The 24,426-nt window shown below is 37.0% G+C and overlaps 1 protein-coding gene across 1 annotated transcript in view; it reads right to left on the bottom strand.

Annotated features, from left to right (window-relative positions):
• The window catches only part of OSBPL6 (oxysterol binding protein like 6), a 55,787-nt gene extending 31,755 nt beyond the window's left edge, over positions 1 to 24,032 (bottom strand). The window contains exons 1-8 of the mRNA XM_041473172.1: positions 23,896 to 24,032; positions 11,925 to 12,020; positions 8,878 to 9,000; positions 6,559 to 6,612; positions 5,767 to 5,880; positions 5,485 to 5,649; positions 4,834 to 4,966; positions 4,309 to 4,412 (exon numbers count right to left, since the gene is read on the bottom strand). Of these exons, the coding sequence (XP_041329106.1) occupies positions 4,309 to 4,412; positions 4,834 to 4,966; positions 5,485 to 5,649; positions 5,767 to 5,880; positions 6,559 to 6,612; positions 8,878 to 9,000; positions 11,925 to 12,020; positions 23,896 to 23,997 (891 nt within the window). The 5' untranslated portion in view covers positions 23,998 to 24,032. The remainder of the gene's footprint in view (positions 1 to 4,308; positions 4,413 to 4,833; positions 4,967 to 5,484; positions 5,650 to 5,766; positions 5,881 to 6,558; positions 6,613 to 8,877; positions 9,001 to 11,924; positions 12,021 to 23,895) is intronic.
• Positions 24,033 to 24,426: the final 394 nt, after the last annotated feature.

The raw sequence follows: 24,426 nt of genomic DNA, 5'->3' as shown, positions 1-24,426 counted from the left end.
CAAAAATATGCCCATCCTGTGAATAGCAGTATGGAAGAATATTCTTATTTAAATAGTAGGGACAAACCTATGTACAGAGAGAGATATGCACAAATTTATATGTATACAAGATTATGAATGCAGGTATGCATTATTAAAATGGGAATAGTGAGCTTTGCAGAATCACACACTCTCCTCAACACAATAGAAAGTGAGGTCATAAATCTGAGTTACCATAAAAAGAAATACTTACTTAAGGGAAAAAGTAATAACTAGTCTGGGTCTGGTTTCAGTTCTGAGCTGAAAGCCTCAGTAAAGCAAGATGATTTTTCAGATTACTCCATAATACACAGCTCTCTATTAAACTATTCCCCCTGTGAAGTCTTGAGCTTTTGCGGGAAACCAAAATATCACTGGTTCTTTACTGTTTTGCAGTAACATTTTCTTTTTTCTTCCTTTGAAGCTGTCGTGAGAATGATAACTTAGCCTTTCACCCAAAGGGAAATAAAATATAATTTTAAAAACCCCACAAAAAAGCACAAAAAACCCCCTAGACAAAACCCACAACTCAGTTCTTGTACAAAAGTATAATTTGTAAAATGAATTACTACAGGTCAACTAACCTGTTTTTGCCATTTTCACAAATTTTATATAGCTTGTTTAAAAAAAAATTAACCTCCTTCATAAAAATAATCTTTCTTAAGAGAAGCAATTTATGTATTACTCTTGAGTAAAGGCTGGTTAATTCAGCTGTTAATTCTAAGCAACTTAACAACAGTAAACACTCAAACCTGCACAGACATGTGCTGTGCTCAGTTTTACTTCAGGGAGTAACCCCACCCAAGTTACAGGAATCAGCTGTGTGGGCAAAGTCAACTGCACACAAAACTGTCATATTTAAGTGGTAAATATTAATGTCTAGGAAACAAATCAAGCAGCTTTACTTACAAGAAAAAGTATGTTTTACATACATTATGCACCTAGCATTCATACTGCAATAATGCGTTAGCAGGAATCCAACAAAAGATATCTCATTAACAAAAGAATGTTTACAAGTACAATACAAAACCCGAATGGGAGAATTCCCTCCTTGCCTCATGTGCAGAGGATACTGAGCCAGCAGAAATCACACCCTTGTTCCCCACCATTCACAAAGCACACACCTTTATATAAAGCTCCCTAATTTTATGCTCCCCAGAAGGATGCCCTCAACATTGTACTATCAGAACGTCTTTGATGTAGTTAAAAACTGCTCATTCTGAAAAAAATGGCTGCAAGTACTCCAAATGAAACTAACAGTGACTCCAGCTTAAAGTTAGTTTGTTAAAATTAGCATTATTCCCTAAAACTAGCAAGATGTATGGAGGTATGAGGAAAGTGATAGTACAACAGAAATCTTGCTGGTACCAAATGTCAACCATTTAATAGCAAATTATGTGTAAGCACTATGAAAACAATGTTCACTAATCAGACAAAATGATTCTCAGTATGGGTTATATTGATAAACGGTTCAGAAAGACTTGAAGCAGTCTTGAAAAAATGAGCAATAAGGAAGATCAATGATGCAGAAGGAACGTCTAAGAAGAACAAAATGGGAATTAGCTTAAAGGGCTTGTAGGCATCAGAGGAAATTCACATTTTAGTGACAACCTAAGCAAATTAGGAATAACACAATGAGTCAGTGAGGCCACCTTCCTACAGACCACAGCTCCAGCACTCAGGAGACAGCACAGCCCTTGGAAGAATAAACTGAGTCTAGCAAACTATGCAAGATAATGGAGTAGCCATCAAGTATTCTTTGTCTTCCATACAGTTTAGAACAATTTTATTGTTTCTGTTTCACTGCAAATTAATTTACACATCAGACAACAATAATTTAATACTTTGCTATAACAAAATAAGCTTTGTATTTGCAGCATGAAGCTTGGTGGGAATTAATGCTGACCCAAGTTAGACAGAATCCATTATCAATCCAGAAGTAACAGACCCATGTAGAGCAGTGCCATGGACACAAACTCTCTCAGAGGAATCTGCAACCCTATTTGAAACTTTCAGGAGCTGAGGCACACCCCAGCCAAACTACAAACAGCAGTTTGGTGTAAGCCCAGGCCAGTGCTACTTCAGCAAAGTGTAGGTAACACAGGAACAGCTCATTATTCACTATGACCAACCATAAATCATAATACATTAACTGCTTTCATCACTTTTGTGGATAGGACTTATCTGAGGTTACTGTGGCATGAAAGAAGAACATGCAATAGTGACTGATTCTTCACAGGCACGAAGTACTTGCATGCATTTTACAGATATTTTAATTTCCCCGTGTTATTCAGCACCAGGGAAAAACTGCGATCCTTCAACTGCACAACATGACAGCAATGACAAAATTCCTTTGTTAATAAACCTTTTTAATCCCAACAGATGCTTCATTGTTCTACCTATTGTGATTATCAAAGTATAATAGGTAAAAAGAAAAATAAACTACAAGAGCTGCAATGAGAAAGCTGATGCAACTATCACCTCTTCCTTCCTTAAGATTATTGATCTTAAATGAAAACTCCTTAATGTGCCTATTGGGGACATATTAAAAAAAAAAAAAAAAGCTTTCGAAGTTTGTACTAATTTCAAGATATTTGAATGGATTAGAAGTTGCTGACATTTATTTACTCATTTATTATTTATTTAGCAGACATCAACATCAGCAGGTGATTGTGGGCTCTCAAAGCCAGTTGAATAGTCTTCATTATCAGTTGCTTAATTATAAAAAAGATCAGCTTTTGGATCAAACCTCAGAATACACAAGTGCTTCCAACAAAACACAAGGCAGCAATGCATGCACATTATGCTTATTTTTGTGCTTTCAGTTCTAGGGAAGGATGGAGTAAATTCTTCCTTCACATAATTTATTTCTTGGATATTTTATTTGTTCCCATATTAGCCTTTTCCATAACAGAAGGCTTGTGAAAATACTTATCACTAGTAATATTCCAAGTATAGGCCTTGACAAAGACTACTTGTGTGTTTAGTATTTCATTCTGCTTTTAACTTGATGTCACTTGTTCAATTGAAGGCAGTTGCCCTTCTTTGCAACTTTGATATGAAATAGCAGTATCCCCATATGGTGTGTATTGAGTTTTGAATACCTTAATTGACTAATATTCAGATCCCCCTCCTTTCCCTAGATGGCAATGTTCTCATATGAACGAAAATAAAATCAGTACTTTTCTCACTATCTTCTCTAGGTTTTGAACAACAAACTGAGATTTAATTTACTTCATCAGAAACATGAAAGAGAGCACACTGTCTTCCTACTTTCAGCTAATATATCATTTCATGCTTAGAATTAAATCTTAAAGTACAGTGAAAAGTAAAATATAGTGCATTCAGTACCTGAAGTTGAATTTTTGCATCTTTGCTGACACTTTTTGTTCTCCATCGTCTCGTGACCCGCTTGTCTTTCTTTGAAATATCTACACAGTTAGCCTACATTACACAAATAGTTAAAAGCAACAAAGTGCTATTAAGTTGACACAAGCAACACAGACAATACAGCAAGTTAGTTCAGAACTGTAGTATTAGACAGGAACAAATTAGAAAGTAAGGAGAAGAAGGCTGCTGCTGGGGCCCGAAATTGGAGCAGTGATCAGCTGTAGCTATCCATACACTTCCACAAACACGTGGTACAGTTAGCTCCTTTAGCAAAACTATTGGTGCCCTTTCTCTTCATGGGAACATAATATTTAGGATTACGATCTTGAAATCCTCATGGATTTCTGTTGTGGTACTACTCAGACATTTGTACAGACAAGAAGATTCAGTGAAAATGGAAGAAAGTATTTAAGATTTAGGATCTGTTGTTGCTGTCTGGAAAAAGGAAAACTCACCCTGAACTGGGAAACAGTCCAAAACTTGGGACCTTTGTATTATGCCCCCTTTTCTAGAGCATGCAACTTCATCTTTGAGGGTCTTTGGGTCTCCAATCCTTAAAAAACTTAAAATGTTATCTTAACACAACAAAAACTCCTTAAATATAACTTCAATTTATACATGTGTTCTATTGCAACAGTCCTCAGTTTAGTTTGGCAAATTACTTAATAATTTGATGTGTCCTATTTAACTCAAATACTGAATACATCTTAATTACTTGTTTACACAAGAAACAGAAACACTATTACACAAGATTAAAACAGACATATAAGATAAGCATTTAATCCAAGATTCACTATTACTTCAGAAAAACATTCGGAGTTAACAGACAACACCTCTATATTTCCCTTAACAGAAGGAACAAATATTTCAGTGTAATGATTTATGTTCAATCTTATTTACCTGCATGTCTGTGAAATTTGGTGCTGACTGAGTCCTCTGTAGTATTTCTAAATTTTGAAGAAGTTTACTGAGTTCCACAAGGTTAGACTGACAATGAGCAAGATCTAAGAGATATAAAATAAAAGTATTTTAGGTGCTTCAATTTAGACTTTTTATTGCCATGGTGTCCATTATTTGTACTCAATTGCATTATAAAAGTTAAGTGCCCAAACCCCTTGTAGTAAGGCATCCAAGTAAAGGTTTTATTTTGTTGGACACTTGTTATTTCTATAGGAGTCAGCAACAACTCTGGACCTCAAGAAGTGATCATATTTGAACAATGACATCCACCAAAATAGCACAGATTGTTATGGTACATTTTAAAAGCAACATCCCAAAATATATAGAGAGCAAAGTTCCCACCACGAGGTGAAAATTTCCGATTACCTGAAAAGCTGTAACTTAACCACTTTACTCACAGGACTCTTTCTTATATCAACAAGATGTTTTGCTGAAAGAACAAGGCTTGAAAAGATAAAGTCTAACCTTCTGCACATCTGTCCATCTCTTCAGAGTCCTGCAACCAGGCTGCTACTTTACTCTGACCAGTAGTGCAGGTGACAGGAAGGCTGTTACTGCAAGGTATAGGAGGCTGCCAGGGGAAGTTATTTTGTTGTACCTAAAGCATAACAAAATGCTTACATTTACTGTGGCTGTGTTGCCTTGTCAGTGCAATTACTATATTACTTCAGAATAGAAACCAAACTTTGCATTGCATTTTCAGTGAAATCTGTGATTTGTCTCCATAGCTCCCAAACACACAAGTTTTTCAGAATAGCATGTTGGAGAACCAAACCAGGAACCTCACAAGTGGACTCTGCTAGGTACCAGTTAGGAAAGCTGTTGTTTATGAGGAAGAACATAATCAGCAGGGAGACAGATTTATACCTGTTGACAAAGGCTAGTGCAAATTGTAAGGGTGGTGAATACTTTGCAAGATCTCTACAGCAGCCCATTCTAATGAAGCAAGGGTAAATTAGACAGTATTTCAGCTGATTTCAGCTGCACACCCTCACAGCTTTTCTCTGGCCATCCATTCCCACAGTGGAAGCTCCTGTCCTGTTGGCATGAGAAGAAAAGCCCACTGAAACTGCCCACAAGCAATCCATGAGTTTTCAACCAAAGAACTCTGCACACCTTTCCATCTGACACATTGGCAGCTGGTGAAGACTCTGTAGTAGATGCTGAGGGGAATATGTGGAAGCTGGCATCCCTGGGAGATCTCACGATCTCATTCTGACGGTACAACCGGTGGTGCCGCAACTTTGAAACCCACGCATCAAATGAATCCTGTGATTTCACCTGCAGAAAAACTTACTATCAAGAAAGCATCCAAGATACTACTTTTCTGCAAAATCTTTTACAATTTTATTTGTTTCTACTGAGGATGAAGAAACACTGTGTAGTTTTACTTTTTACCTTCAGGTGATAGATATGTTCTTCTGTGTCAAGATCTATTCTACGAGCCTTTTTTTTTATAGACATGACTGATAAACCAACATCAATGCTCCCATGGACCTTTCCTTTCTGTATCTAAAATAAAAACATCAGAGCAAAAATTTAGAAGTATGGTGCACTTCTATATACTTAACAGAAAAATATCTAGTACTGAAATGGTTTCCCATTGTATAATATTTTAGCATAAAGCCATATTAAAAAATAAAGCTGCACTCAGACTAACCATTTAACCACTTATTATTTTTGTAGTCATAGAAAAGTATCTCACAAGAAATGCTGGTACAAAGCCAACTCCAAAGTTTGGGTGTGTTAAGTTGTTCACACCAGTGCACAGGTACAGGTAAGTGAGAAGCAGAGAAAATTACACAGTACTAAATTAGACAGTACTTGATACCTTACTGCTATGACTTGGTAGTTATTGGTATCAAATATAAATAATTGGTATTAATTCTTTGTCCTATCCACATGTCTCAGAATAATCAGCTCTGGCTGATACAAAAATTAGAAACGAAAAATACATGGTCAGGTTAGTCTCGCAAGCAGCTTTATTCAAGAAACGACCTTTAGTAATTTAACTTATATTTCCATAGAAGTAAAAAAGGTAGAATTTTTGGAAGACATAAGCAAAATCTTACATTATTTATCTTTAAATCCATCAACAACTTTCATGTGTGTACTTTCATAAATATGCCTAGAGTGAGCATGAGCAGGCAAAACTTCATTAGAAATTTTAAAGTCTTCAGCTCTACTTACATCAATTGGTGACTTTGAATATTTCAACATTCCATTATCCAGGACAAAAAACCTCTGAAATAATAAGAAAAAAATCCAACAACATTCTTTCTTAATGAGCAGATGCAATTTAAACTGTATACAACAATTCATCTGGAGAAGGATCACCCTGTAACAATTAAGGAATGTTTGGGGTTTGGAAGGAGAGGATAAATACAATATTAAATAATTTTCTTGCTTGTTTTTTTGACAACAATTATCTTCTAAACAAAAAAAAAAAAAACCAAAAAAAAAAAAAAACAAACTAGATTCTCTTTTTTCAACATTATGTTCTAGGTTTATCTTAAGGAACTTTGATAATGAAGGGTAATTTTTTTCAGTTTTCCAGGCAATGTAATAAACTTTCTAAGAAAGAGACTGTAGGACAAGCGAATTATACCTGTTTCTTCATTTTCTTCCTGTTTTCTTCCCACAAAAGCTGGTCACATTTCAAATTAGCAACCTACATTCCCTATCCAGAAACTGAGAGAAGTTTTTCTTAGTGCAAGATCTACATCTCAAAAGGAAACCCATATGAGAGACCCTGGTCTACCATGCAAAACTTGGTGGCAGACCTGTACTCACTGAAGTACAGATGAGATGGTAACTTGTGCTGAAGACACCTTGGCTAGTGTTAATCCAGGTATTAGTACCAGAGCAAATATTGCAGTGTTCCCAGCAACATGGCCAGGTCATGGGAGGGCTGATGTCTCAGGCCTTGGTGATACAGGGTGAGCCACTGCACCTTCACTGACATGGTTACCGGGACCAGCCTAACCTGATGATGCCTGTGCTATTGCACCTTTATTGTTCTGAGCAGAATCCCCTATTCAAGCTGTACTTCTCCCTCAAATAAAGCTGCCCTAGCTTGTCTGTACCAGATCACTCAAGCTGCTTTGCAGTCAAGTTAATGCAGACTTTGGCACACAGCACAGAGCCTAGCAGGAAACTGGACTTGAAATGACATTTGCTAACTCGTGTTGATCATCACTAACTTTAAAAACATGCAAAGTAATAGCAAATAACTCATATTTTTAGAGTGTAACCTGAAGCATTAATCTATGGTAAAATCCCAGAACACAGCTTGATTCTCAAAGCTGTCATGGCATGGGAAGGAAGGGCAATGGTTTCCTTAGGTAAACCTGCTAAATTAACACTACGAGCAGGGTCAGTAGTTAGACAGCAGAAAATCCCCCTCAAAGATGGTTCTAGAAATTCTGCCAGTCACACAACAGATAGTACCAATATCTCACACAGGGCAGGAAAACAGTGCTTTTCTCTACCCCAGCTGAAACCAGTAAATTTGGAGATATAACTTCTTGAATAAGATGTCAAAACAACAGGAACATCTTGGGGTTTTTTTTCGTAGGTATGGTCACTAACAACCTTCACAAGAACATGATGTTCATGTCATATTGCTCTGTCTCTCTAAGCTGCATACGCAAAAGAAAATTACCTTTCATCATCATTTCATTCCAACACACACTGCACTTCAGAGGATGTTAAGTTCACCAAGCTGTGCACATTATACCTGGTATGCTACCAAAGCACATTCAGGACTGTCAGAATATGGCATGCAATGTTCAATAGATGCTGTATATGGCTTGGCTAGCAGAACACTAACACAGCACATGCTGCAATTATTGTCTCTGAAGTTCCTCACTGACTCTCAGCACAAAGTATTGTTATGGAAACTCCAAGATACCCAGGCCAGCATTGCAAAAGAAAAAACTTATTAACACTCCCAAAGTTTCAGAACCTAAGTTCAGCACAGTTCCCAAGGTGAAATGTAAGGCAGAGTAGAGAGGGATGCTAAAATGTTAATTTCTTAATGACATTAAAAATTATCTACACAGGTAACTGCTCTAAATTCATCTAGATCACCACTAGTGATTACCTTTAAAGAACTGTGAAGTTGGACTTCTCTTACTCTCCTATAAATTAGTTCCTTACCAAAACACTTTGCCAAATAGCAACACATTAATATAATGTATTCTAAAAGTGTGGGAGCAGTGGTTTATTCCATAAATTCTTATATACCACATTAATTGATTTTTTGGAGGGTCAGATCAATTTTACTCACAAATTCCCTCTCGATTTTGAATACAACCTTGGGCAGCAGGGACTGTGATTTGAGATCCATGAAATGTGTCTGCAAATTAATTCCATACACAGGTGGAAGTGAAAGTCATACACCAAAACTGTGGGTATTTATTTGACATCCTAATTTTGTCTAGACAAAAAAAGTCCCAGCTCATAAAATAAGGTAATAATGTTCTGACTGGTTTATGAGACATTTACCTTGTGCCAACCTTTTAATGGCCATTTTCTCTTCTTCAGCATGAAACCTTCATGTTTGTCTGGCTTCTGGACATTGGTCTGCCCTATTTTCAGACCCTCTATGATTTCCCAGCTGTCAGGTTCCTGATGAAAAAGCATGAAGACACATTGATTAATTAATTTTGCACACAAGTGGCAAAAAAATTGAGCTTAAGAGTGGCAAAAATTCTTCAATGCAAGACAAAAAGAAGGAGGCAGTCTTTTAAATCAAACTGTTTAGGTACCAAACTGCATGGTCACTATATTATGCCTATCTGTATCTCATTTAAAACTAGTAAATACAAACCATTTTCAGATGTCTAACCCTACCAGGTAAGATGCATAGTAAGACTGCCCTTTGTGATATTTCTTTACAATTAAGAAATTTAAATTTTCTGATCTTTAAAGTACAAGCTGCATTGGTTCTGGATGCCCCAGTTTTTCCTCCAAATCAGAAAAACTAGCAGATGTTGTTGCTTTATTGTTGATTTTGAGTGCAGCTAGTGATAATCTTCAAAGGCATTTTATGACAGAGTTTCACTTGCTAATTGAGCCTTCAGAAATCTGCAAAAAGATTTTTTTTCCTGCATTCTCTTTCACCGTATTATGAGAGATTTATAGGAAAGCTAACTAATTTTCTCTCTAGAGAAAAACAGAGCAACAGTATCATTTGAGATACAACCAGTTGTATGCCTTTCATGGAGCCAATTAAAGCATATTTCTGGTACATACCACTTGTTTTGCATGGTGACTGGTGCAGCTCAAGCCAGATTTACAATGTAACACAGTGAACAGGAAAAGAACAATATTTTGAAAGAGAAAAAGATAGAGTCATATTTTCTTTTAGAGTGTATTTCTACCCTCTCGCTACTACTGTGCTTAAAAAAATTCTACACCAATTTAAAAATCTCTTACTGCCAGTTTCCTCAGACTGTGTTTCACTAATTATACCTTAGAAAGCTGTAAACTTGCATTTTTTCAGTTGATCTGTCATAACTCCTAGCAATGTTATGAAAAGTTAACAAGAGAGGAAGGAGGTCATATAGCATCAAACATTTAAAGGGAAAAAAATTGTCTCCACATTTCCAACAAACTGTTCAGAGCCAAGTGCTGTCAGTCTTTCACAACACCTCCAAATAAATTACACAGCCCTGATAACATCAACATTACTGTTTTCATTATTATGAAAATATCGTTGCAAAAGTAACAGCAAATTTCAAAACTACAATTTTGAATAAGGTCTTGGTATTTTGAGAAGGGTGAAAAGCTCTATCCCAAATAATAAATACTGCTGTAAATTTTAATAGAAATCTTTGTTCAGCTTAGTTTCCCCTGAATAACCATGAACAAATTATCTCATTGTCTGTAAATTCCCTATTCAAAATGCAGCTTTGTTTTACTTCCTCATGTTTTGCTTCAATGTACTATTTCCATTCTATAGAGGAAAGCACACATGTATTATTTTTTCCCTACATGGAAGTATTTGGCACTCGAGGGGGACAAATTAAACTCTAAGTTATACACTAGCAGAGAGTCTCTGCATCTCTGCCAACTGATTCTTCACGATATTGATTTCTCCTTTAGATGATCAGCTGCAGGCATAAGTCTTTTATCTACTAGATAACATCACTATTGATTAATTCTCAACTAGAAACCACACAATCTCATATAGCTATTCATTTAAACAAAAGACCAGATACAGAGGGATAAAATGAGCAATTATTCAGTGCAGTGAGGATACTTGTCTCCTGCTGCATCAGTGCTACAGGCTGTTCTTAAAACCCTCCTAACAATCCTAACTGTGCCTCATCCCACAGTTTTGGTGTGTTGAGATATGCCCAATACCAAGGCCATTATGAAGGAGAGATGAAAATGGGGAAAAAACAGAGTGAAAGTGATAGCCTTGAAGAGTCCTCGTCCAAGGCCAGTCCCCAAGCACAGCAGCAGTATTTTAGGACTTTGGTGATTCCATAAGTATTCCATGAGAAACAGCCCCGTGCAAAGCAGCACGACTGGGAGAACACAATCACAGCTTTCAGTGCCTGGCTCTGGACATGCCCCTTGTTTGGGGATTAAGGGAGCCACTACCAACTGCTTTCTCAAGTTTTGACGGCAAAATATTCATTTTCCAAATAAAAACAAATAAACCACTTCATTTTCCCTGGATGAACAGAATACTTCCTTTTGAAATTGTTTTACCAGGTCTGTTTCAAAACTAACAGATATTTAGTTTCAGATTTTTATTTTTCACCAAATATTCCATCACAGCACCCTCACCTTTTCAGAAACAATCTTGCTTTTGCATCTGAAGTATCGTAAAATGAGGCTTTCTTTATGTGGAAATAGACTTGTTTGGAATCACTTATTCCAAAACTGAGCAATTTACCCAAAAAGTTGACTTCAAAACAACACAAACAAGGCTTCACTTTTTATGAGGGTGATGTCACCCCTGCAGTTGCGTCCTTTACTCTGCCTCAGGAAAGAAAATCTCAGCAAGAGCTTTTAAATTTCAAACTACACACAAGGGATGTTATTAGGACATAATTTAAAACTAATATTTATTGCAGTAATTTTAGATTTGGATATGATTTCCTCTACCTTAATAAGAGGATTGAACTGGAAAACTTCTCCAAGTCATAAAATCATATAATATCCTGAGTTGGAGGGGTCCCACAAGGATCACCAAAGTCCCTTCTAGCCCCATTTTCTGAGAAAGTAAAATTTGTTCCTGGGGCCATCCATGTGGAAAAAAAAAAAAAAATCAAACAAACAAAAAAACCCAAACAAACAAAAAAAAAAAAAAAACCCAAAACCAATCCTTTAATTTTTTAATGTAACATCTACTAAAGGTTACTGCCTCTTCTTACACCTCAGTTATAGAACAATAAACTCCAGGGCAGACTCACAATATACTCAATGGTAGAATCATACAAAACAGTGAACACAAAACACCAGAAGTGTTAGTCAAACTACTTTGTAACTCCAGAGGGAAACTCACTGCCCAGACTCCATCCCAGGCGTTTGCTTACCTTGGATAGAGAGAGATGATCACTTTCAAGGAACTGCTTGCTTAAAGAAGGGTCTGTGCTTCCTGAAGAAGCCTTTCGCTCCAAAATATGAACACTCTAAAAAAAATAATTAAAGACAACAACATGGCTCAAAACATCCAAAACACCACCCATCCATGACTTACATGCACATACAGTTTGCCTGCAGAGGCAATACACTTTTCTTTCTTTATTACTGGGTTTTTAATTAATTACTCTGTTTAACCTAGAAATGATGGCGAACTAAAAAAAGCCAGGAAAGATGAGTAATGCAGTTCTTACCTCTATAGAGATTCAAAGTGCTCCTAACCAGACCTATCATGTTTTCTGTTAATATACAAGACACTCAGTGCACATACTCTGCAGTCAGCACTGCCCTACATTCACTTCACATAAGATATTACTGCCTCGAAAATATTCATTATCACACCTTCGCATTTTGTTATTGGCTTCTCAGCTGAGAGAAAGTAACACACTACACAAATGCTTTTAAATAGATTACAGGTATTAACAAGATCAGTTACTGTGTCTCAGCTGATGGCCTTGCTGGTGAACATTCATGGAACACGCTGATCTTAAACCATTGCAGCTGTTTTTACACATGACAATCCTATAAAATTTTATATCTTCAAAGCATTGTAATAAAATTGAAATACACAATGTCACAACTAGTCCTGAAAAAGATTGCTATTCTTAAAACACATCTAAACATGTCTCTATATTTTCCAGAAAATGGAAGCTTAGCTTTCCATTTTCCAAAAATTCCTACTTTATAAAAGAAAAAGAATTTGTGGTAAAAGAGAAAATTACCACAATCCACAGGCATGGATCTTCATTTCATTCTCTGGTGAAATTTTGCTACATCTCACCCTACCACGCAGTAAGAATTCTACCACATGTCATTAGTATCTCTTTGGCATAAAATAAAACTACTTCATTTCCAGGACATACAGCACAATGACAAACTCGTAATCACAATTACCCTCTGAGAAGCATATGTTTTTCTCAGCTGAAAATGCCAATTAAGTTTTCTTCACAATTAAGCTTCTTTACATTGACTGAAGAAGAGATTACCCAGGTACCAGCAGCAGCAGCAGAAACAATCAGGAAATATAAAAGTACATACAAATGGCAGTGTAAATATTATTCTTTATATAAATTATTAAGTGCATAAAGGACCATAACCAAACAGCTATTCATTTAAATGCATGTATATAATCTTGCTGCAGAGCAACACATAGACCTTCATTGTTCTCTTTCAAGTTGCAACTGTGAATGAAAATAGGAAAACATGGGGAGTGTCTCTGTTTTCACTGGAGATTAATAAGCATCCCTACCACCATGCTACAATAATCAGCATTTATTTTCCGTTATTTAAATTAAATTTACAGTGAAGAATGTGGAAAAGCAGCAGTATTATGTTACTCCAAGGCTAACCAGCAAAAAGCTTTGTCCTTTATGCTTTAAAAACTTCTGTTTTATCAAAGGAAGTCCTACCTACTTATTTAGTCCAGAGTATTTTACCAGTCGGATGACCAAAAAAAAGGTGTATATATGTAACACAAGTGCCTATGTTACATATCAAATAATTTAATAAACTAATTTGGGCTGAGAATCACAAAGTTCCTAATGATAATGATAAACTTTCTCACCAAATAAAGGAAATGCTACTTATGTACACAGTATGACATTTCAACAATATACAAAAGAACCTAAATCTGTTCCTCCAAAGAAGATTAAAATGTCTCTTGATTAGCATAATCAGGATGATTCCCAACATTCTTGCCAGTTTTGTCTGGCAGGCAGGAATCCCTCCATCCTGAGATGGAGCAATGCCCAACACAGATGTTCTGAAGGTCTCATGTTCTCAGCTGGTGCAGTTTGTTGTTACATAACTGCAATTTCGTTTTGTACAACATTTAGAGAGGAGTAGCCCAGCAGCCCTTTGCTTGCCAGATTTCCAGTGACATTTTAAATTACATGATTTTAAGCCTGGAAGGTTATGTGCCTTTTTTTTTTTTTAAATCAGCCTTCAGTCATTATAGTTCCACTTCAGTTGAGAAATACATTATTAGCCAGCAGCACTTTAATGAATGCTGACGTATTCAACTATTTGTTTGAAAATTAGAAAATGAACTCCTTTTAAGTAAAACTGCCTTCTTTACATTCCTTACTTCCAGGAGTGTTGGTTTGTTGTCTATAGATGTTTGCTTTTCAATTCTCTTTACTCATGACCACAATTACACTGATACAAGATAATTTCTTTAGATTTGTGACATGTCTCTAGCACAATACTAAGACACCTTGCTTGGTGCAAAGTGTTTTCCATTAACACATGCTATTTTTCTGCAAAATTACAGCTAGAAATCACACAATTGCTTGACATTTTGAAAACCAGCTAATTTTACAATGCAAGAGTTTAGTTATTTAGAATCAAAGAAACAAAAATTATTTCAATCTTGACATTATTGTCAAGGGGTTTTTTCATATTTTAACATGAAAAACAGAGTTGGGAAAAAAGCAGTACAAAAAAAGCTGATAAGAAGGAATAAAAAGAGGCAGGTCAACACTGTTTCTGGGGTTTATTTATAATCAAACTAAAAAATGAATAATAATCCATTAAACTAGACACATCAAACAACATGGTACTCTTATTCCTCTCCTAAAAATACAGACAGGCAAAATCAATGTCAGCATTTCTGCATTCCAGATTCCCCTCAGATTTCAGGATCACCACACAGTAGCTGGTTTCTCTGGGAGGAAAACACCAGCACTAGCATATTCTGTGTGCTCTTGAAAACCAATTCAACATAATTACAAGTTTAACTCAAATTACTATGTAATTCCATTGCAAAGTCTTCATCCTAACTACAATCCTTCATCTTTATGACTATCCACACATACATTACATAGGTGGCACACATTTGCCTAAAAATACCCCTAGCAAGCCAACACATGGGGAACACAAATGCTTGTTCCACCCGGCATTTTTTTTCTTATTTCCCCAAAGGAGGCGGAAGAAATTGATGGAGAAAATAAAACAGCAGTATGATGTTGCATCATATTCTCATCTTCTCTGGAAGACAAGAATAAAAACATATTTTACATTACCCTTCCACATATCTTGCCAACTTCTTTTCTCACTTTGGGCTTTAATGACTCATACAGCTCATCATCCTGGTTTTGGCTGGGACAGAGTTCATTTTCTTCCAAGTAGCTGGTATAGTGCTGCATTTTGGATTCGGTATGAGAACACCATTGAAGGCACAGTGATGTTTGGCTGTTGCTGAGTAGGTCTTACCCTAAATCAAGGGCTTCCCAGTGTCCCATACTCTGCCAATGAGGAGGTGCACGAGGAGCTGGCAGGGGCATGGCCAGGACAGGTGACCTGGAGTGGTCCAAGGGACATTCCATAGCACAGAATGCCAAGGGCAGTGTAAAACTGGGGGAGTTGGATGTGAGAGGGCAATCACTGCTGGGGGAAGGGCTGGGCTTGGGCCTGCAGGTGGTGAGCCATTGTACTGGGCATCACATGCCTTTCTTGGGGTTTATTTCTTTCTCTCTTTCATGTTCTTTCTTTCCCTTACAATCATTATTATATTTTATTTCAATTATTAAACTCTTCTTATTTCAACTCTCAGGTTTTCCCTTTTCTTTCTTCTGGTTCTCCTCCCCATTCCACCAGTAGGGTTGGTCTCCATCAGACCACAGGGTGAAGGCCCTAATTTAACTTTACTGAATCTGACTTCCCAGAACAAAAGACAATGAACTGTTTTCACAGGAAAGGCAAGGAAAGAAAACCGATTTTGGGTAAGTAGAGACAGAAAATCCAGTGAATGACAAATCTGACACTCATGCCTCTCCCTTCTGCTTCACTGCTTATTTACTTAACAGAATTAATTATATTTAATGCAAAGACATCTCTATAATTTATTAATTTCCAAGAAAAATACAAACTGGTGAGGATTTCATCACTCACGTTGGACACAGACTCTCTGTAGTTCAGAAATCTGCACAACATGTGGTTAACAGCTAATTAATGAAAAAGATCTGGTGGATCATTTTGCTTCTTCACAGCATTCTAGCAGTCTCCAACACCCATAACCAGTAGGTATACACTGTCACACAACAGCCACTCGAAATAGAGCTTTTCTGTCTGGGTTTTTGTCCTGTTTTTTTCAAACCAAAGTACTAACTGGTGCATCTTTTATTATTTGCTAATCACTGGAATTTTGCAACCTAACAAAACTGTACTCTTACTTGAATTCCATTTAGGATGAAGTGCAATGTTTAATCACTTTCTCTCAATTAAAACCACACTATTTTCTGGTCATCTGAAACACAGCAGAAGTAGTAAGGTAGACACAGATTTGACTGCATACATGCCAATTTTAACTACCTTCTAAACAAGCTGTGATACGTGCTGAGTTAAATTGCAGTATTATTTGCAAAGGGAATAACTTTGAAACTTGCTTTTCTCTTAGGCTGCTCCTTAGCCAGCTCTGGCTTTCCTCCTGTAAATGTTGGAAGAAAGACAGATTCTTCAATATAATTGTGAGAAAAGAGTGAGTGCAAAGCAAAACAATCTCATCAATATATAGCTCCTTTCTATCTTCTAGCACAGTTTTTAAATTTCTGTAAAGCAGTCATGGTCCTATTCTTATCCTCAGTCTCTTCTATTGGCACTGCTCCATAGCTGTTTTCAGCAATCTCAGCATCAACTAACTGACAAAGGAACTTAGCAATACTTTGTGAATAGCACACACAGTTAACATTTTTTTTCTTCTTGTAAGACATGTTCATCTTGTACAGAAATGTACTTAAGAACAACATTTTCTCTTTGCAACCTTTTTACTGAAAGACAATTATATATAAGATGCAGCTCTGTAGCATATGAATAATATCCAGGCATGTATGCATACTTCTTTCCTGGGATATGCAAAGTAAACCCTTCTTGTGCAACAGAAATGTCAAGGATTTGTTAGTCAGGAGCTCTCTGTCAGCCCTTTCCAGCTTTGGATTGTACTTCATGTCAATGCTTTTAGGCTTTAGCAGCAAGGAAGCCTTTGCTTTTCAAGGTACTTTTTGACAAATCCTGAAGACAAATAAGCCTTGCTCTCATGAAGAGCTTGCTTCATGAGGAGGGAATCATTAGCACAACTGGATAAAGCAGGAAAGAGCTATCTATCATTATACCAGCAACCTTTCTTTTGCCAGAATGATGGTTTGGAACAACTGCCACGTCACAGCCTGAGTGTTAATGACAATCTTCTCCCTTTGCACTTACCTTAAGATAGCACAAACAGATAAATTTACAGTGTCTGACAGAGAGAATTCAAATTTTAGGTAATGATACAAAGCTTTTATTATGATTATTGAATGATTACAATTAAAAGGCTTGATATTTTGTTAAATAGCCTTAGGCTACTAGTTCATTTTAATGATGCTGATAGGGTTTAAAAGAAAAAAAGGAGGAAATAAAAATACATAAACAAAAGGAAATAATTCCTTGATGAGCTAAGTTTTTGTTTTTTTTTTTTTTATGAATGAAAACATTATAGACATGAAAGGGAGTCAATGATAACACAAATGATAAATGAAGAAGGTGGACCTCACTTGAAAAAGTGCATAGGTTCAGAAGAAGAAAGACCTTCCTTCCTGTAACTCTCTCACTTCTTTCTGTAAGCTACCTACTTATCCTTTCTCAATAGCCTTTAAACTTCAATTTACACAGTGTAAAAATATAGGAGATAGGAAAAACGTTGAAAATTTTTTAATCTGTTTTTTTTTTTTTACATGAAATATTATTCTACTGGGGGAAAACTTTTTATGTAATCACTCTATTTTCAATTTCAGGGTAAAGTATTTAATAAAAACAGGAACAGAGAATGTCAAAACAGCAAATAGCATTACTAAGGCACACAGTTATCTGTCTAATACATTTGGATATTTTGCATGTGGATAATCCCAATCACACATGACTGTCTGGAAAACAGAAGCCTCCATATCATACCTGCCCATCACCCTCCCTCTTCACCCTTGTGCTTTTCCTCACTGAAGAAGTGAAAATACAATCATGCTTCTCTTTCTTCTCCCCCATTTGTTTCCTAGATTCCCAAATGACACTTCAGAAGAGTTTTTTTAGCGCTTTGTTCTTCCAGATTCATATGTGTGTGTGTGTGCTGCACTTTGAGTTTTTGTATTGTGAAGGAAAGTGAGACATCCTTATGTAGGACATGTATGCATGAGGGAAAAAAATTAGACAAGAGGAATGCAAAAGTGACCATGTTCTGCAAACACCACCTTAAATTATCTGTCATAATTTGCATGGGTAATTAAGCTTTTATGAGAGCAATTTCCCTGATTTTGTAATAGAAGATAGCTACAGGCACCATTTCTAATCAAACTGACATATTTTTAAAAAATAAATCTTTCTTCATAACCCACATCTGAACTTCAGCATTCTCCATGCAACCTGTAAAGCACTCCTAGAGGTAGGATAACTGAGGTAGCAATGTTTATGAAACTCAGAAAACATGCAGACACAGCCCCCTGGGACAGCCTGGTATGAACGCTATCACTGCCTCTCCTTGACTGTTCCAGACCATTTTATTTCTTCAAAGCTTTAAGGCCAAGTCTTTCTTATGAAGAGGCAGCATCTCCACCTATTAATGTCCAGGTCTGTGCTCTGCATCTTGTCTCTACACCACTACAGTATCACCAAGGGCAGGAGCAGTCATGATCCAAGTACCTCCAAACAGGACTGCAGAGGCCCATCCTATGCACATGGACAGATGTACTTCTTCTGTTTGCTGTCTATCTCTCAGGTAAATTCTAGGCAGAAAGACAGGCACAACATGAAGGACATCTGCTATGTGTGCCTGCAGGCTAGCTTCACACACACACACACACACACAGAGAGCCAGCCTGATGCACCCAGGTGTACTGGGATCCTGGGCACATGCTGCTGCCCGTGTATGCCAGCAGCCTTCCCACAAGGATTCCCACTCTGCAGAATGTCTCATACATTAAATCCACCATCAGCATCAATACTTTGGGGTCTGCCTCACCCCTGGGATCAACCTGTACCTATTCCCCCCCAGTCTCACTTGCAGGGGGCTCCTATCCCATCCCCAGACAAACCTGTAGTCCAGAGAGCTTCACTTTGTAAGCTTAGCCAGCTTCTGACTGTTTCTAGTGTAGATGTTCACTCACCAATCTTATCATTTAAATGATAAAAATCTTACCAGTCTGAAATTTATTACTTCATTTTTTAGTAGTGCTACAGCACTGAACCTAATGTAACATTCACACGAGTATTCTACAGCTTGAAAAGTTACACTGCTTCAGATATTTTGTCAGACACTGAAGTAAGACCCACTGCCTTCCAAACCTAACTCTATCAAGGGAACAGGATCAAGGGAACAGGAAAAAAAATGTTGTAGAGTAGCAGCAACTAATCAATTTAAAGAATAATTGTTTTTGTTAACAATTTTGCCATTTCATTCTTTGGCTCCCTCAGAACATTTGCTTGCTCCAGTGAGTTGTTGCCTTTAAAGTACTCAACACTTCCTGCTCTAATCCTGCTTCAATAGTTTTATGCAAAGAGAGTTAATTAGGAAAGCGAGCAAAAGAGAATTACATCACTGTAACAACAGTACTTGGCATTTAGTAGTCTCTTCAGTTTGAAACTCTCAGAAAGATTAATAATTATTATTAAAATAATCCTCACAAACTACTGCAAAATAAAAAGGCTTCTCAAAGCCTATGCTTTGTTACAGAGCAAAGCTAGGAGTACAGCTGCATGTTCTCAGGTCTGTACTATGTCTACCACACTGCCCATCCTTGCCTTTCTGTTTTTGAAGTCACAGAGAGACAGGAACAAGTGGAATTTACAGGTAAACAACAGGATTATTTTTCCCAGATGTCACATCAGGCTGACAGCCATGAGCAAGCATGTAGACTGCTACCCACTTTCAGAATAAAAAGGTACATAAATGTGCTCAGATGTCTCTTCCACCTGGAATACATTAGGTTATGTCACATTGCAATCTTCTATGAGCAGCACTGTCTTAAGCATCTCCAAAATGGTGATATCCACCTTAGGAAATACCACTTTCAAGAGACCACTTTGATAATTAAAATACAGTGGTTGCAAAAAGCTAAGTAGGCATTTTCCAGTGCAGACCTTTAGGCAAGGCCAGAGCCTTGGAATCACACTCTGCTTTTAAATTTCATGGCCAGGTAAACATTTTCAGCCCAAACTCAATCCTTTGTGAATCCCCTGTGCACACCTCTTCTATTAGTCAATACTGCTTGTGCAGAAGAGAAAAGAAAACCTCAACCAAAACAAACAAGTCATATCAAAACCTGAAAAGCAGATCTCTGCTCTGGAAAATCTTTTCTCCTCTTCCTTCAAAGCCCCCACCTTTCACTCTTTACATATGGCTAAAAGACAACAGTTGTTTGAAACATGAACGCTCTCCAGGTACAGAGGTGTCAACACAGGCTAAATGCAATAGGACTAAAAGCTTTTCTTCTTTTGAGATTGCTGTGTAGGAAAAGAACCAAAGATTTCTTGAAAAAGGAAACTGGTAAAGAAAAACACAAAAAGAGAGAGAGAATGCTGATCTCCCCCATAAAAGACCAAAAGGAAAATTGAGACATTAGAAGAGAGCTCACACTTAAAATAGAAAACATCGCTATATCCATTTTTACACCATGTATTAGCTAGCCTTTAGGTGATGGTCAGAAGAGTCAAAATCTCCCCTTTGTTCACAGTTTCAATATTATTGCTCTCCTTCTGTATCAGTTATCTACTCAGTTTAGTAGCCTAAGGTCAGGCTCCAATTTACCAAACTGCACATCATTAACCCTATAATAATAACCCTATTTACTTCTTTCTTCTCCTCACAATATTACAACCCACACATTGCAGAGAATGCATAATGTACTACAGTCTGCCTTATAAGCTGCATCCTTAGTCAACAAATATAAAGCCAGAATATTCATAAAGAACTTACGCCCATAAAACTGAATATACAACATATGATTTTATCCTATTCAGCTGTACTTCTAAGACTTGTTACTTTTCCTCCATTTTGCTGTGTAGCAATATAAAGCCAGAGTTTTCAGTGTTTCCTCAGGGATGAAACACAAGAATCTACCTTGTCAGTATGGCCTACAAAAAAGGCTATCAGAATTTAACTTTTTATGCCACCTTTTGTACGATGACTCTTATTGACAGTGGAAGTGACAGGTTTCATGCTCTGCAACAGTTCCACAGTAGAAAAAACTGTTGCTTCTCCCTTCTGAAGTAGTCCTTATCAAAGGTATCACAACTGCCTTGCCACCCTCAGGGGTTAAACAAAACGGGTTCTTTCTGGGTCTTCTACCATCTAATCATCCGAATTAAACACACTTTAATGAAAATTGGTAAGAAAAATCTGAAAAGTTATTGTTGGCTTCATTAGTCTATTCATTTATCTACTAGTCATGGAGCCTGCAAATTGGCAATGTCAAAGCTTTTGCTGACTGCTAATTCTCATAGGTGATGTATATTGTACAAATAAAAAAAAAGACACATTAAAATGCCAGCATTATATACAGTACATTTTCCACTCTCCCCAAAATGATTTATCATAGTCATGTTCACACTCATTCAGCCTCCTGTACCATAATTTATTGGGAAACTGTTCCGTAATTGCTGGTATGACTTTGACAAGAATTATATGGTGAGAAGGTTTCAATCATTAACCATCTAGAAATATCCAGTGTTATCCTCACATATGACAATAAAAGCTACGCTGGCACTTCATCCAGTCACATCACTTTCCATATTCATTTATATTACCAATTTAGGAAGAGTGCTTTTCCACTAGCTGCTCTGAAGAGTCCAAGGAGGCAGCAAGACAGAGTTTTAAAGCCTTTTCAAAGTAAAATCCAACAGCCCCTGAACCAAAATCCCTTACCACCTAGCTATCACTGTGTTTGAGCAAAAGCCAGTGAAAATCAAAACGTATAAAAATAATACCACAAGCAAGGAAAGAAATTAAAAATACAGTTGTTACAGTGGATGGTGGGATGAAATCAATGTTTCACTGTGTCTACAGGCAGAGAGGAAGTGTGCATGCTCCTTTCCCTCAGTACAGCACCACTGCAGTCCACGCTGCGTTGCATGCTGCAGCTCCATTTCTTTCTTTCCATTTCAGAAGAAATTGCTCAGCCATTCATTCTCCTGCTTTAACACTGAAAGAACTAAGGCAAAAAAACAAATGCCTCAGAGTAGCCCTTCCAGTCCACATTTACATGCCTAAGTACTCATTAAGCATCATCACACTTTATGGGATCCTCTGGATGCATCACACCATCAACATTTACAGCATTATTTTAAAATCATGCTTCACGTTTCTGTGATCAAATATGGACTTAAAGTTAAGCATGCATTTCATTGTGATGACAGGTATACTTTGCTCTGTACCGTTGCTATGGTAACAGATGTGGTAGCCATTAAATTTAGAGGTAAAATGTATTCCCAATAGGTTTTTGGTTTGTTTTTTTTTTTTCATTCCTAGTTGCGTGGTTGTGTCAAACTAATTACAATGAAAACTCAGAGAATATGCTCTTAGCTGAGACCAGCAGTTCCTGCGAGTCTTGCATTTACCTTCCTTGGGCTTAAATGTGGGAGATAAAATACACAGAGGCTTTAAACAAATTATATCAAAATTCTTGCTCCAGATGGAACTAATGAAAAATTAAAAGGTTATATCCTAACCAAGACTTAATTAACTAACTACAGCTATCCAAAGTCCTGTACACTGCAAAAGGGAAAATATTTATCACCTCTGAGAAAATACTTTTTGGACCTACTTAAGCAACGGAAATTATAAAAAAATTCCGCACACATTTCCTGTCTGTTATTGAGCATACATCAGAACTCTTCTGATTTAACATTTAAAAAGTACCTTGTGGTGAGACTATTTACATTGAAACCTGTACATTTTACATTTTTCATTAAAAACTCTTGGGTTTCAAAATTTTTTTTAAGAGGTAAGGGAAGAAACTTCCTCAACAGCAGCTGAGAAAATAGCTTCAGAGCTGTCATACAAGTAGCTGGGAAAATATTCCTAAGCTAATGATTTTTATTTGAGTTTTTTTAAATTATTCGCCTCTTTCAGTTTTAAAATATGTTTCTGTTCTAAACCAATTTTTCTGTATCAACCTGTGCATTTGTAAAATATATGTGTAGAAGTTATCTGAACTCTAGTAAATAGCTCTGATATTTTCTGAACTGCTCCCACCGATCATGTGGCCACACTGTACACCCAGCCCTCAAAAAACCCCACAGGAAAGTTCAAATTGTCACGAGGGGAATTCATACAGTCTTCATCTCAAACAGATCCTGGAGAACTGCATCCACACAAACAAGAATCCCTTAAAAATGGAAGTCTGACGTAACTGGATTAGTACTCTATGAGGTAGTACAATCAGTGTTAATTTGTAGTGAAACTATTAAAATGTTAGGTGCTTACTGAAAGGATGAACAATATGGTATTTAAACTGAATTACCACTTTCTAAAACAATAATGTATCTCTGTTGTTGGATTTACAAAAAGAGATATTCACAGACAACACAGAACGACTTTAAGCAGCTGTAGGCTCATGCTGCCAAAGAAACCACTTCCCAAAAGACTCCAGAGCATGTTTCCTACTTGTCCATGAGATTATATATTTCCTGCTCCAGTGCTGCACATAGTGCCCATGCTGCTTCTAAATCTTTTTCAAGCCACTTTAAGAAATGGAAAAAGTAAATTCAAAAAATCAACAATTTTTGGCTCTAGTGCTATCATCCAATGCCATGAGCAAGCAAATCTAGAGCTAACAAGAACAGCCACATTACAGGAATAAATCTGTCATCCCACCAGATGGTACCAACAACTAGAGATTTCCTTACCTGCCTCCTGTCTCTCTGAGACGATGATGAGGAGGAGGCACTTCTATGTGATGGAGTGGATGTTTTGTGAGCTGGAGATATACTCTTCTCCTCTGAACTCATCTTTGCAGCAAACTTGTATTAATGATCTTGTGCTCTTATCACTCATGGACAAAAATGCAGGGGATAGTCTTCTGCATCCTCCTGTTTCACAGTTTATGGACAGCCACTGACAAAGTCAGCTGAACTCCACCTTAATAAAGAAAAATGAGAGAGAAAGAGTGGATGAACATACCCTCGCTCCAAAGTAGCTCTGCAGCAAAGAAATCTGTTGACTATTTAATCCAACACATCTCCCAGTCTTTTACTCCCCTTCCCAACAACTACCCAGCACAAATACAAATGCATTGTTTTGCATTCTCACAGAAGATTAAAGTGGTATTATTTTAAAAAGCCCTAAGGAAAGGTTTAAGTAATTTACAGAAATTCTCAGGCAAAGTTTACAAACCCTTGATAAGGGGGTATTATCCTGCATAATATCATGACATTATC

This window comes from Pyrgilauda ruficollis, unplaced genomic scaffold (assembly GCF_017590135.1).
Source record: "Pyrgilauda ruficollis isolate IOZ18807 unplaced genomic scaffold, ASM1759013v1 scaffold3, whole genome shotgun sequence".
Classification (NCBI taxonomy): Eukaryota; Metazoa; Chordata; class Aves; order Passeriformes; family Passeridae; genus Pyrgilauda; species Pyrgilauda ruficollis.
The sequence above is the reverse complement of the archived record's forward strand: the minus strand, read 5'-3'. Positions and strand labels throughout refer to the sequence as shown.